Here is a 14,594-nt window from a genome sequence, read left to right as displayed (position 1 = left end):
CTGACTGCAACAAAGCGGGCCTTTTGTCTCCTGAGTGAAACATATTGGATTGTTCAGAGCTGAAGTGTTGAGCAGGCCAGAGTCAGCAAGAAGGACAGACATGGCTGTGAAAAGCATTGCCTTTTTGCGATCTCTCTTCCCCTCTCTCTCTCTCTCTCTCTCTCTCTCGCTCTCTCTTTCTCTCACTGTTTCTCAATTCCTCTCTCTCACTGTCTCTCAATTCCTCTCTCTCCTTCACTTTTCCTCTCTCCTTTCCACATCACTCCTTTGTCGTCTTCCTCTAAATAAAATACAAGTTAATTCAATGAGCCCCATTGATAACCCAGCTCAATCTTATAGTATTTGACAGTGCCCAATCAAAAACATAGAAAGATATTGAACTCTCTCTCTCTGTCTCTGTCTCTCTCTTTCTCTCTCACGAACGCACGTTCTCTCTCTCCTCCAATTTCTGTTTTGCTCTCTCTGTATGTCTCTCCTTCTTCCTTTTCCTCTTCTCATCATATTTCCGTTTTTGTTTTTTTACAGTTGAAGAATATGCTAAATGCAAAACCCCCTTCATTTAAATAACATCCTGTGTTCCGGTGATGCTGTCTCCACTGACGTTGATAAAGTACTTTTTCAAGGCTGATTCTCTAATATTTTTGTCTTGAATAATTCAGCAACCAGCTGCAAGATAGAGAGCCTGCGCTCAGGAATCCTACAAGAGACATGTTTTACCACACAACAAAGCTGCCAGTAACATTTCCAAGATGGACTGAAATGGCTCCAAATGATTTTAGCCTATCCATGTAGCACTCCAGAGAATACTGTTAGATTTGTGTGGCTGAGTGCACACAGCCCATGTATACATTGAGGAACAGTAATGTTTTTCCTCTCCATAACGCTAACCTCACATTTACAGCTCATTGGGCTTACTTGTCCTTGAAAAGCCTTGAGATAAGAGCTTTCCTCTCCTCTCTCTCTCTCTATCTCTCTCTCTCTCTCTCTCTCTCTCTCTCTCTCTCTCTCTCTCTCTCTCTCTCAGTATTTGTTTTGCTCTCTTCTTTCTCTTTCTCTCTTTTACCCTTTCTACGTGAGTAGATTCACCTCCTATTGTTTGTTGAGGTGTTTCGACGATCTACTAACAATGATTTACATGCTAAATCCAATACCTTGTAAATAAACCTGGATTAGTCTCCCAAATCCCCTCTGGAACAGTCCCAGTGGACAGAGTGCAGCACAGCTGCCTCCTAAGACAACAATATTTGTCATTTCGGTGTCGTTTCTTTTCCTATCTGCCACTGTTCAAAGACAGTAAAAGGCGGTAGCAGGGTGGGGAATGCACATTCCCCTTATTGTACTTCTGACTAATTGCCAAACGAAGGAGAAAGATGAGAAGTATGAGAGTGTGGGTGTGTGTGTTTAGGGGGGGGGGGATATCAGAGATAGTGAATGGCATATTTCCCTTTGATTTAATTTGTGTGTGTCTGTGTGTATCTATGTTCGTGTGCTTGTGTGTGTGTGTGTTTGTCTCTGCAGGGTTCTATAGAAGAGCGTCTGAAGCAGCTGCAAGATGCACACCGAGACTTTGGCCCCGGGTCCCAGCACTTCCTCTCCAGTAAGGGGCCTCTTCCTGGTTTAGAAGTTGCCGGATTGTGCCGCATCACGCTGGTGCCAGGCTGGTGCCAGGCTGTGGAGAGGCTGCTGTCGCGCTGGGGGTGGGCGGGAGCGGGAGGCTGGAAATGAGGTTGGGTGCAGGGAGATGTGAGGGACCTGTGGTGACACAGGGTGAGTAACAGTGTGAGGGTGTGTGTGACTGCAGCATCTGGGGTTCAGGGAGTAGGCGGAGGCTTACTGCCTCATGCTCCATGCAGAGTCACTGCAGCTCCAACAATAGAGGGGGAAGGCGCCACTTGTCTAGGAGTATGTGTGTGTGTGTGTGTGTTTGTGTGTGTGTGTGGGTGTGTGTGTGCGTGGGTGTGTGTGTGTGTGTGTGTGGGTGTGTGGGTGCGTGTGTGTGTGTGTGTGTGTGTGTGGGTGTGCGTGTGGGTGTGTGTGTGTGTGTGGGTGGTGCTTGGAAGCGTGTGTGAATGAGGGTGTGTACACGCGTGTTTGTGTGCTCATGTGTCTGTGCTCTTGGGTATGTTCCGCATTCCTCTTCCCAGTCTATCCTCTTCCCGTCTCAGACTCCTGGAGCTGAGATTAGAGGGGGCTGAAACGCTCCGTTCACCACTGGCTCCCGACTCCTCCACCTCCTTATTCTATTAGACCTCACCAGCATCCTAATCCTCTCTGGAACTCACACAAAAGCTCACTTTATCATCCCTAGTGAACCTATTATTGTGTACAGACCCTGGGTTGGGTTAGCCTGAGTGGCTTGTCTGGGCAGACATGGACATTGTCAGTAGTGACGCGCAAAATGAATTTTCATGCTTGATGTGCCCATTTCATTGATTTTCCATCTCTCGCAGGTTCAGTGCAGATTCCCTGGGAGCGAGCTATCTCCCCAAACAAAGTGCCCTACTATATCAAGTAAGTCCAGCTGGGTCCTGGTGTGTGTGTGTTTGTGTGTGTGTGTGTGTGTGTGTGCGTGTGTGTAGGAGTCTGTGAAAAGCTTTGATTGAAAACAGACATTCAGGTAGCTGGAGACACAAGTATTGGGTTTCCAGAAATTGCACATCTGTATCTATTCATGGAGTTATTGAGCTTAGGCCACTCTCCTGGGCGTTCGGGTTTGTTTACCTCATCAATACACAGCCCTCTTTAACTGAACGCTGCTTATCCATCAAGTGTGTTTGTGTGTGTGTGTGTGTCTGTATGTATTTCTAGGTATACCTTGGTAAACGGACAAAACATATTTTCCTAATTACAACTGTTAGTCCTCCTGTGGCCTGTCACTGTCTGAGTGTTAAGTCTTTATGGCCTGTGTAACTGTGCCATGGTGGGTCTGTGTGGGTATGTGTGTGGGGGGGGGACACAATTTGGGACAGGCATTGTGTTGGGCACCAATCAATGAAAACTCTCAGCTCCTCAGGTAACGAGATCTAAAATTGTCCCTGGGGTTCTGGCAAACGCTGGGCTCGAAAGCCCTCGCTTATTTATTTATTCGGGCTCATCATTTATTTATTGTCTATCTATTTTTCACGGTGTACCTCTCAGTGTGGTGCTGGTAGTTGGGTGTGTAGGAGTGCTGTGTGAGTTTAATGACGTGCTCATGTCCTGGCACGGCAGGGAGGCTGAGAGTTGAAAACAGCCTTAGTTAGGGAGTGCAGGAACACTGGCATGTCACAGAGAACATGTCCTCTCTGTCTGCACTTTAAAGGGTTTATATCTCTTACGGCCTTCTGTTCTGTAACATCTCTCTCTCTCTCTCTCTCTCTCTCTCTCTCTCTCTCTCTCTCTCTCTCTCTCTCTCTCTCTCTCTCTCTCTCTCTCTCTCTCTCTCTCTCTCTCTCTCTCTCTCTCTCTCTCTCCTCTCTCTCTCTCTCTCTCTCTCTCTCTCTCTCTCTCTCTCTCTCTCTCTCTCTCTCTCTCTCTCTCTCTCTCTCTCTCTCTCTCTCTCTCTCTCTCTCTCTCTCTCTCTCTCTCTCTCTCTCTCTGTCTCTCTCCCTCTCCCCCTCTCTCTCTATCTCTCTCTGCTCAACCTCTGCTCTTCTGCACTCATTTCACATTCTGTTTGCCATTCCTTCCCTCTCCTCCCCTGTCCTCCCCTCTCCTCCTCCTCCATCTCCCCTGCTCTCTAATGCTCCTCCCCCAGCCACCAGGCTCAGACGACGTGCTGGGACCACCCAAAGATGACGGAGCTCTACCAGGCATTGGGTAAGAGGGCAGCATGACCCAGCAGCCTCCTCTGGAGCCCTGCATGGGCCTCAATCCTCCAACCCAGCAGGGGGCAGCGCTGGGATGTCCCCGCCTGCCTGTCAGCCGCGCACCCTCATTAGGGGCTCGTGCACCAGGCACCCAGAAGAAGGAGAACAACGCCCTCATTAACCTGCCGGGCTCACTCACTGACTCACTCACTCGCTGCTGCTGCTGCTGCTGCTGCTGGCTGATTGCTTTTTTCCCTGCCTTTAATTAATTGGGATGAATCTACATGGGGTGTGTTTGTATTAATGGGATGTGACAGGAAGGGTTATCCACCCAGGCACCCTAACACTTAAAGCTGCTGGCTGACTGCAGCTCTGAGATGTTATCAAAGCACAACATGACACGCCCCTGCTAATGGCACCCTCGAAGGGTGGGGAAGCTACCGGAGAGATGGAGGGAGGAGGAGATCGAAGGAGAGAGGAGATGGAAGGAGGAGGAGATGGAGGAGGAGATGGAAGTAGGAGGAGATGGAAGGAGGAGGAGATGGAAGGAGGAGGAGATGGAGGGAGGAGATGGAGGGAGGAGGAGAAGGAGAGAGGAGTTGGGGGAGGAGATGGAGAGAGGAGCAAGTGGAGGAAGAGGAGGGGATGGAAATAGTAAGAGATAGAGGGAGAAGAGCAGGTGAGAGGAGGAGGGGAAAGAGGGTAGAGGAGGTCGAGGGAGGAGGAGGTGGAGAGAGGGAGTAGTGTGTTTCCTTGGCTGTCTGAGGGGGAGACGGGTTAGGTGTTTGTGCTTATCTCTGAGTCTCCATCTTTGACAAGCTTTGACATCCACTCACTGTATATCTCTTTCCTGCTGCCTTTCTTTTTTTCCGTTACGGTAATCTCTCCCTTTTTTTATTCTGTGTCCTTCAGCGGATCTAAACAACATTAAGTTCTCTGCGTACAGGACAGCTATGAAGCTACGGCGGGTTCAGAAGGCCTTGAGACGTATGTATCCTCTCGTCTCTCTTAACCTTTCCTCTGCCCTCCTCTTTTGTCATCTTCTTTCTTTTCTTAACCTCTTCTCTGCTCTGCTCTCCTCCTTTTCTCCTCACCTCGCTTCTCTTCTCCTTTCCATTACTCTGGGATTGTGTCCACAGGCCAGCCAAGGTCATTAAATCAGACTCCAGCCTAGTGGACCACCTTCAGCTCCTCATACCTTGTCTTCCACTCACATTTACTGCAGGGGCTGCATCATTGTCATGCTGCCTAATTAAACCTATTAACAAGCCTTATTGAGTGGCTTAAGGGAGGGTAATTAGCGGGTGCACCACATGATGAGGCATAAATGTGTGGACCTCCTGGGTCCTGCTGGCAGGTTTATCTTCCCTGGTCCAGACTCACCCTCCACCATCCTGTTCTCCTTTTCACCCTTCCTTTCTCCCCCCCCCTCTTCACCTCCCTCCTCACATTCCTCCTCACCTCCCTCCCTCCCCGCCCCCCGTCCCACCTCTCTCCCTCCCTCTTGTCTTCCCCCTGCTGCGCCCGGCCGACCCGTCCCAGAGTCGCCCATGCCCCGCCACAGGCGGCCTCTCTCATCCTCTTTCATGGTCTCCCTCTTTCTTCACGCTACCCCTCCCCCTCCCCTGCCTGGCACACTCCTCTCTCCACCTCCATCACCACCCCCTGACAGTGGCAATGGCCTGCAAAAACCCAGAGTGGGTTCTGCACCTCTCTCTGTCTTTCTCTTCTCCCCCATGCAGCTTTCTTTCTGCAGCTCTTTTTCTCTGCCAGTCGGCTAGTCCGTGTCGTTAGCAGAATTAATTGCCAGGCTGCCATAGTAACTACAGTTTGATTTCTCTTTCTGTTTCTCTCTCTCTCTCCATCTTTCCCTCTCTCTCCCTCTTTCCTTCTCTCTCTCTCCCTCTGTCCACTTTGCCTGTGTGGATGATTGAGGAAGGCTCTATAAAAGCGCATCTAAAATGCCTTTTAGTGTGTCTCTCTTCCAGCCTGGAGAGCTCTCCAGTTATCTCCCCTCTCTCTGCTTCCTCATTATCGCTCTATCCAATTACAGCTGACATTAGAGGACACCCTTTTACCTCCCGTTCTTGGGATGGCCTTCAAATGAGTTTAGAGAGCGACAGAATCAAATTTGTGTTGACGTCCTGGCAACATCTGGCATAGGACTTAAGTGGAAGGGAAGGTGAACGAGCGCTCCCCTTCTTCTCTGGTGTCTTTGAACTAGGCTGTTTGGGATGGATGACGACATGAGGATGACCATTTGTTGGGTGTGCTTCTGGCTTGTGTGTGTGTGTGTGCATCTGAATGTGTGCATGTATGCTTGTGTGTATGCACACGTGTGCGTCTGTGTGTGTGTGTGCGAGCATGTGTGTGTGTGTGTGTGTGTGTGTGTGTGTGTGCAGTGGACCTGCTGACGCTGGGCAGCCTGGTGGATGTGTTCCGGGAGCAGGACCTGCAGCAGGCGGAGCATGTGATGGATGTGGTGGAGGTGATTCACGGCCTGACCGGCCTCTACGAGAGGCTGGAGGAGGAGAGAGCCATGCTGGTCAACATCCCCCTCTGCGTGGACATGTGTCTCAACTGGCTGCTCAACGTCTACGACAGGTAGGGGCCTACCCGGGGGGCGGGGGAGGGGGGCACTGCTGGCCTCTTCAATGATGAAGCTGTGATATCCACTTACACAACACGAGTGTTCGTTGAAGACAAAAGGCTTTGCTTTACCCGGGACCCCGGTAGCTACAGAAGTCCACTGTGTCGTCACGTTAGTCCATAACGATACTAAGTACTGGGAGCAGGGCTCCTTTTGTCATCTTGTCTAAACCAGAGCTGAGCCGCTCATTACTGGAGTCAGCTGTTGGACATAGAACTGAAGTGGGATGTTGACTTGAGCTTCATGTGTGTCAGTAAGTGTTGTAATGCTCAGGATAAGCTCATGACATCATGAGTAAGACCTCACACATTGCCTGAACCACACACACACACACACACATACAGAGGGCTCTAAAGCCTCCACGATGAAGGAGTAGGGGCTTCATGGTGCTCCTCTCTTGGTAAGTGTTCTGATTGGTGGAGAGCCCTGTCAGCAGAGGGTCTCATAGATCTATATCTGGCTGTGTGAGATGGCTGGAACCAGACTGGCACGGGTCCAATCAACACCACAGCCAGTAGAAAGGCTTCAGTGCTTCGTTCAGACCGTTCATCTTCCCCTGCTAAGCCTTTTATGTAGGATGGGTTGCTGTATTCTCAGCAACCAAAAAGGGGGGACAGGGAGGGGGGATGGTCATGCAATGGGTTTCTCTCTCTCTCTCTCTCTCTCTCTCTCTCTCTCTCTCTCTCTCTCTCTCTCTCTCTCTCTCTCTCTCTCTCTCTCTCTCTCTCTCTCTCTCTCTCTCTCTCTCTCTCTCTTTCTTCAGCAGTGTACATTTGTTTCCTGGTTCTTAACTACCTGCTTCCTAATGAGAGGCAATCAGCATTTTTACCTTCCACATAAATTTCAGTAATTGCTTTTTTCTTTTCCAATAAACGACCAGGGGATGAGCTGAGCCTGTGTGTGAGTGTGTGAGAGCAGTAATCATGGGCTCCCGTGACATACTGAGTGTTACTGAGGGTTTAGCTTGTTGTGATGGTAGGCTGCATGTCCTATCTCTCTCACTCTGCTGCGTGGTCTTTTAAGAGTTTGAGTGCATTTGAGTAAGAAGTGTTTAGTTGTTTATTTGTGTGTGTGTGTATGCCTTTATGGGGGCATGTGCAGTATATGTGTGTGTGTCTGTGTGTGTGCGTACGTCGGAGTGGCGATGTTGATGTGTGTGTGTCTGTGAACTGGTGTGCTCCCTCATCCTCGTCTGCTCTCGAGGCGTGTCACACTCCAGCAGGGGGTGGGGGCGACGCGGCCGTGAGGGGAGGGGGGGGGGGTGCATATTGGAGATGACACACGACGCACAGCCCAGAGAGTGTGAGAGATGCTGACAGCACACTCTCTCCACCTCCCCCAGGTCGCTGACTAACTGCTCTCTAATGGCAGAGAATGGAAGTCATGTTGTTGACGGGCTCTAATCTTCTCACCCCGACTCCTCACCGTCTCCACTGTTCCCACCTGAGTTGGTGTTCTGGTGGTAAACAGTAAACCCTCCTCTCTCAGAACATCTCCTCCTCCAGGCTCCCTTCCCCAGACTAATGTTCTCTCTACTGGAGTGTGCTCACACTATCTCTTCTCATCTCCCACTCATCTCCTGCTCTGTCTGATGTTCTCACTCTGCTGTCCTCACGGGTGGGGGTGAGACAGACAGACAGACAGACAGACAGACAGACAGACAGACAGACAGACAGACAGACAGACAGACAGACAGACAGACAGACAGACAGAGGCATGGTGAGACAGACAGAGAGAAAAGAGAGAGGTAGAGAGACAGTGAGACAGGGAGAGAAACAGTGAGACAAGGAGAGAGAGTGAGACAGGGAGAGAGAGAGAGAGAGAGAGAGAGAGAGAGGCTGATTTCCTAGTAAACAGTGTCCTTTCTGTCCTTCCCTAGACTCCAGTGTGTGTCCCTCTGGCACCCAGTCACACAGATATGTGACCCATTTAGACCGGGGACAGGAAGCTTCTCCCACACAGTGGCATTGCCATTGGCCAGACATCACATTGTGTCCCTATAGTCACTAGCATGAGCAGACATACTTTCTCAGTGACCCTGGGAAGGGCAGCTAATGTCACGTGTGTGTGTATGCTTGTGTGCGTGCATGTGTTTATTATACTTCCACAAACGTGACTCTTCAGTAACCTTTGGGTTACTTGCTCTTCTCTCCTCACAGCGGTCGCAATGGGAAGATGCGAGTTCTGTCGTTCAAGACCGGCCTGGTGAGCTTGTGCAGCGCAGACGTCCAGGAGAAGTACAAATGTAAGTTCCTCTGAACGCTTATTTACATAGCACCGCATCTCAGCCACAAGCCACACAGAAATCATACATTAGACATCCACTTATCCCAGTCAAATGGATGGGCCTGACCACTCTGTTTCTGTAATCACACAGAACGCTCTCTGCAGCGACACACACACGCAGCACTAACTTTCCTCTGCCTTCCCATTTCGATTTTCAATGAAAGTTATGTTGTAATATTTCACTGGCCCCCAGCTCCAGGATACAGCCCTTTTAGTGTCTTTGTAACTGCCGTTTACGACCCCACTCTTGTAAATATGTTGGAGAGATAGAGATGGAGAGAAAAAGAGAAAGGTAGAGGGAGAATGAGAGAGAGAGAGAGGAGGTGAAAGGGAGAGATAGAGACAGAGGGAGGAGAGAGAGAGAAGGGAGAACAACAGATGGAGAGAGAGAGAGTGAGAGACAGAGGAAGAGGAAGAGAGAGAGAGAGTCAGCACTGCCCACATTCAGACTTTGTTGGCAGCGTGGCGTCAAAGCCATGCCCATGGTCGTTCCAGTGCCATCTGTGACAGCTCGTAAAAACTGAATGGCAGCAGATTTCGTGTGTTTTCGAAGGTGAATAGGCCATCTTCTCTGGTGCCCGTGGGTAGAGAGGTACAGGGTGGGCCCCATGGCCACACCAGTTTGTCCAGGTGATTGATCTCACACTTAAACTCCTCAGCTCAAGGGACTGACCCTCTGAGAGCGGAACAAGGAGACACATCTGGAGTCACTTAAAGATGCCAGAGGGGTCTGTGCCCTCAGGTCCCTCTGGCCCGGCCTGTATATAAAGGGCCCTTTAACATGCTGGTGGTTAATGTGTGATGGGGCTGTGTGGGGGATCAGAGTTAGGCTGGGGCAGGCAGGGGCCCTGCAGCTATTTGATCATCCTTTATGAAGCCCCTTCTCATGGCTGTCATGCTTCACGAGCCCGCTACAGCTGGGCTCATGCGGCCGCTTTTGGTCTGCGGTGACATCGGCTCCACCTCCCCCCCCCTCTCTCTCTCTCTTTTTTTCTCTCTCCCTCTGTCTCACTCTTCCTTTCTCTCCTTCACCCCGTCTCTTTCTTACTCTCCCTTTCTGTCTCCCTCTGTTTATCTTTCTCATCTCTCCCACTCTGTCTTTCTCTCTCTCTCTCTCTCTCTCTCTCTCTCTCTCTATTTCTCTCTTCTTCTCTGTTTCTCCACTCTCTCCCTCTCTCTCTCTTTCTCTCTTCTTCTCTGTTTCTCCACTCTCTCCCCGCAGACCTCTGCCCACCATGAGTATCCACCCACCCACATGTGACCGACTCCCTTCAAGTCCCTTTTCCTCACCTGTAAAAGACGATGCACAATCCCGTACATACACACTCAGCACTGTGGCTTTCGTCTTTCACATGTGCGTGAAACACACACACACACGCGCCAGACGACACGTACCTAGAAGACCCCCCCCATGTGAGCTGCGGCTGTGTTGTTGTCAGACCTGTTCAGACAGGTGGCGGGTCCTGGCGGCCTGACGGACCAGCGCCACCTCAGCCTGCTGCTCCACGAGGCCATCCAGATCCCCCGGCAGCTGGGGGAGGTGGCCGCCTTCGGGGGCAGCAACGTGGAGCCCAGCGTCCGGAGCTGCTTCCGCATGGTGAGAACACGCAAACACACGCTAACACGTGCACACACACACATACACACACAGTATAGGGACACACACATACACGCAAGCACGCGAACAACACATCGCACACAAAAATGGCAGTCGCCGTACACACCTGTGCGCACAGACACGCGAGCGCACGTACCACACACACATGCATGCGCATGGCTCCATCTCAGCTTGTGAGTATGTTGCACATGAGCTAGGTTCAGCATTCTGACATTCCATTGCATACATAATGTATTACTGCAAAACGCTCTGGATGTGAACATGGCTGTAATGAGTTTGTGCAGGATACAATCAGAGGATCACAGTAAAAATATAGCTGACATGCCCTTTGAAAGATGCATGGTGGAGTTTTAATATTTATGTGATTAAGCTGGGTCAAAGACTGACTTGCAGGTCGTCATCCTTGCAATTTGTGCGAAATGAAGGGACATGCTCCAACTACTGATTCACTTTCATTCACATGTAAAGCTGGGTCCTGGTGTTCCACAGGCTTCAGGTTGTTGGGAACCATCGTAGTGGCATTTAGCTGAGGGGACAAACTAATTATAGTCTTCCAAAAGCAGGGTACAGGGCTTTTGGAAGATGGCCTTTTTAAACCCTTTAAATCCTGCTGTTACAGCCAATACTTAATTAAATCCCACTCTATTCTAGTCCATGCTCCTGATATCAGCTATGGATGATTAAAATCCATTCATTTCACCATTTGCTCCATGTCAAGGCTTTTTACGCGCAGATGAAATATCTGTATAGTGCCAATCAGTGCGCGCCCCAATTGCCAATTTATCACTTGGCGTAGCAATAGAGTCAAAGTGAGGAACCGGCTGGCACGGCCACTGTCGTGGGCGTCAGACAGAGGCTCTCTGATGGCGTGGGGGCTGATGGGAGACCCTCGACGAGGAGGGAGCAATATCGGTTCCTGGTCTGGCGTGTGTGGTCAGGACTGGTGTGTGTGGTCAGGACTGGTGTGTGTGGTCAGGACTGGTGTGTGTGTGGTCAGGACTGGTGTGTGTGTGTGGTCAGGACTGGTGTGTGTGTGGTCAGGACTGGTGTGTGTGTGTGGTCAGGACTGGTGTGTGTGGTCAGGACTGGTGTGTGTGGTCAGGACTGGTGTGTGTGGTCAGGACTGGTGTGTGTGTGGTCTGGACTGGTGTGTGTGTGGTCAGGACTGGTGTGTGTGGTCAGGACTGGTGTGTGTGTGTGGTCAGGACTGGTGTGTGTGTGGTCAGGACTGGTGTGTGTGTGGTCAGGACTGGTGTGTGTGGTCAGGACTGGTGTGTGTGGTCAGGACTGGTGTGTGTGTGGTCAGGACTGGTGTGTGTGTGGTCAGGACTGGTGTGTGTGGTCAGGACTGGTGTGTGTGGTCAGGACTGGTGTGTGTGTGGTCAGGACTGGTGTGTGGCGTTGTGTACATACCCATGTGGGGTCCAGAAATCTCCACAAGGAAAGTAAACAAAGATTTTCTTTTACGTTGTGCGGATATTTTGTTGGTCCCCACAAATGATTTAGCTTGGTGTAACAGAACCACAAGGTTTGTTGCAGTGTGCGGATGAATATAGTCAACAGAGAGCAGTAAAGTGTGTCTAGTGTGTTCATTGTGTGCTCAATGACAGAGTTTGCTCAGTAAAGGCATATTTGGTCCATCATATTCAGTAATGCTCCATTGACATTTGGTCTTCCACACTGTGTGAAGACTCCTCAGCTGTGGAGCACTGCCCTCTCTGGGGATCCCACACTTCAGCAGACCTCTCAAACACACACACACAAGCACACGCACACAAGCACACGCACACAAGCACACACACACAAGCACTCACGTTAATTATGCTGCTTTTCCTAAGCTAGGGAGGAGACCTCCGGGAAATCAACCTTTTAATGCATCTCTGATGCGCACTTAATGAGAATTTAGCACATTACAGATATTCCGTGCATGGCGAGTCTTTGCTTTATGAGACTGACTTCCTGTTTTTTCTCTCTCGCTTATTTCTGAAACGCTCAACAGGTTGTTAGCCAAAGTAAAAATACTTAGTGGGGGGTATTGATTCCTGTTTTGTCTGTTGTGGTTGAAAGTGTACATGCTTCTGTTGATGTGAGTGTGACAGAAATACACCAGTCGGCCATGCCTACCTCCTTAGCCCTCGCCTCATCTCACATCCCGCCTCCTCCTCCTCTCCTCCCCCCTGTTCTCCCTCTCATCCCATTCTCTTTGAGATTCCATTTCCAAAGAAAATCAGGTGGGGACAGGAGAATGAGAAAGCTTAATGACACATGGGAGCGGCAAACCTTGAACAGGCATTTGCTGTCTCTCTCTCCCGGTGTATCTCCACCGCACTCCTCCGGGCTGTTTTTAGGCCTGTGTAATTACTCTAGCTGTCGCTGCATGTTGCTCCCGTCCCAGGCTCCGGGGAAGCCAGCCATTGAGGTGGCCTACTTCCTGGAGTGGATGAGTCTGGAGCCCCAGTCCGTGGTGTGGCTGCCCGTGCTGCAGCGCGTGGCTCTGGCGGAGGCCGCCAAGCACCAGGCCAAGTGCTATGTCTGCAAGCAGTGCCCCATCAAGGGCTTCAGGTGGGTCTGCTGCCCAGGGAAGGGGCCGTGGATAGGGTTAGATGCACACACACAGACACACACAACGTACACGTACACAGTTCAGGGAGACACTTTCTTGTCTGCATTAATCCAGTATGATTTATTCCTGTTACCATGGCAGCTGCTTCATGGTCATTATCTGTTCCTTTTCTGACAGGTACCGCAGCCTCAAACAGTTCAATGTGGACATCTGTCAGACCTGCTTCCTAACAGGCCGCACCACCAAGGGCAAGAAACTGCACTACCCCATCATGGAGTACTACACCCCAGTAAGTCCCTGATGGGTGTCAGTTTCAGCCTGTGGTGACAAAGAGTTCACAATGACCCCTCAACGCCTTGATGTTCCCTTGTGCATTTACTGTATTAGCCTTAAGATGCATTTAGAAAGTACGCCCCCTGTACCTGCATAAAAGTAGAAATGCACGCAAAATTGGTTGGATATTTGCTAAACCCATATGAATAATAATCTCAATGAAATTTAGGTTATAGAACAATGTCAATTTAAAGGAACAATAGGTAAGATTCTTTCCAAAAAAAGAGAAAGGTTTTGTCACATTTAAACATGCTGTGTAAGCTAATGAGGCCCTCTGAGAGTTGTTTAGCAACATAGACAGCTCACTGCCAGTGAAATGTCAATTTCTAATTTTTGGGAGTAGCCCGCTACTTTCCAGCCAATTATATTCCAGCAATCTTGTTCCAGCCAATTGCCTTCGGCGAGACAGACTTTTCTCCTTTGGCTTATGTTTTAAAACCGCTGTCAATCAAACTCAAACTGGGAGAAAGTGCAGAAGTTCAGACAAGGATTGGAGGTGCTTTTTGTCATATTTAAATTTATTTTGTAAGGTTATCTGTTGCAGCTTCAATATAAACACAGATATTTCCCCTAATTGTAACCTTTATGCAACAATGCATAAATGTAAACACTTAGCTTAAATTGGACTCATTTCCTTCCAGCTAATTTGGGCACATGGAGTACATCACTGCGGCTGAACAGTGTGGGACTCCCCAAAGTCCCATCAGGCTCTGGCTGGTACACAAATGGAGCACTGTGCCTCCAAAACAGAGATGATTTGAGAGAGTGCACACAGAGGATGCTCCAGACCTCAGCTTCAATCAATGCAGAGCTGTGAAATATGGCAGAAAGCCATCTGCACAATGATTTTTCTCAGGGCAGTATTTCACTGCCACGCTTTAAGTGCTCCTTGTTGGAGTTTTTGACTTCACCCAGACTCCCCTACCTTTCAGCTGTGTGACTGAGGGAGAGAGGAGGAGCCATCTGGGGCTGAGAGGGGTCAGGGTGGGTTTGGGGGCAGGCTGATGAATGAGGCCTTAGCCAAGACCACAGAGCTTACTACTGTCTGGGGGAAATTTGAGGGATTCAAAAGTTTTGAACTTTATCTGTTTGCCTCCCTCGCACTTACTCATGCTCCCCCAACCCTCCTACCCCTCACCCTCATCCTAAATCATGTGCCCTAGACAACCTCAGGAGAGAAGATGCGGGACTTTGCCAAGACGCTGAAGAACAAGTTCAGGTCGAAGCAGTACTTCAGCAAACACCCTCAGAGAGGCTACCTACCTGTTCAGTCTGTACTGGAGGCAGAGAACTCAGAGACGTGAGTCACACACACAGGCGCGCGCGCACACACACACACTCTCATAAACATTGACA

General features: G+C 50.0%; 1 protein-coding gene across 4 annotated transcripts in view; it reads left to right on the top strand.

Moving 5' to 3' along the window:
• drp2 (dystrophin related protein 2) overlaps positions 1-14,594 on the top strand; it is an 89,455-nt gene that overhangs the window by 61,852 nt on the left and 13,009 nt on the right. For 3 of the 4 annotated variants that reach the window (XM_084688118.1, XM_084688054.1, XM_084688265.1), the window contains 10 exons: positions 1,519-1,597; positions 2,451-2,511; positions 3,737-3,798; positions 4,701-4,775; positions 6,191-6,392; positions 8,598-8,683; positions 10,164-10,321; positions 12,738-12,904; positions 13,083-13,194; positions 14,402-14,538. In XM_084688118.1, the coding sequence (XP_084544244.1) occupies positions 1,519-1,597; positions 2,451-2,511; positions 3,737-3,798; positions 4,701-4,775; positions 6,191-6,392; positions 8,598-8,683; positions 10,164-10,321; positions 12,738-12,904; positions 13,083-13,194; positions 14,402-14,538 (1,139 nt within the window). The remainder of the gene's footprint in view (positions 1-1,518; positions 1,598-2,450; positions 2,512-3,736; positions 3,799-4,700; positions 4,776-6,190; positions 6,393-8,597; positions 8,684-10,163; positions 10,322-12,737; positions 12,905-13,082; positions 13,195-14,401; positions 14,539-14,594) is intronic. The other variant, XM_084688187.1, reaches the window with a different exon arrangement.

This window comes from Hypomesus nipponensis, chromosome 1 (genome assembly GCF_054491055.1).
Source record: "Hypomesus nipponensis isolate SF chromosome 1, ASM5449105v1, whole genome shotgun sequence".
NCBI lineage: Eukaryota > Metazoa > Chordata > Actinopteri > Osmeriformes > Osmeridae > Hypomesus > Hypomesus nipponensis.
The sequence above is the reverse complement of the archived record's forward strand: the minus strand, read 5'-3'. Positions and strand labels throughout refer to the sequence as shown.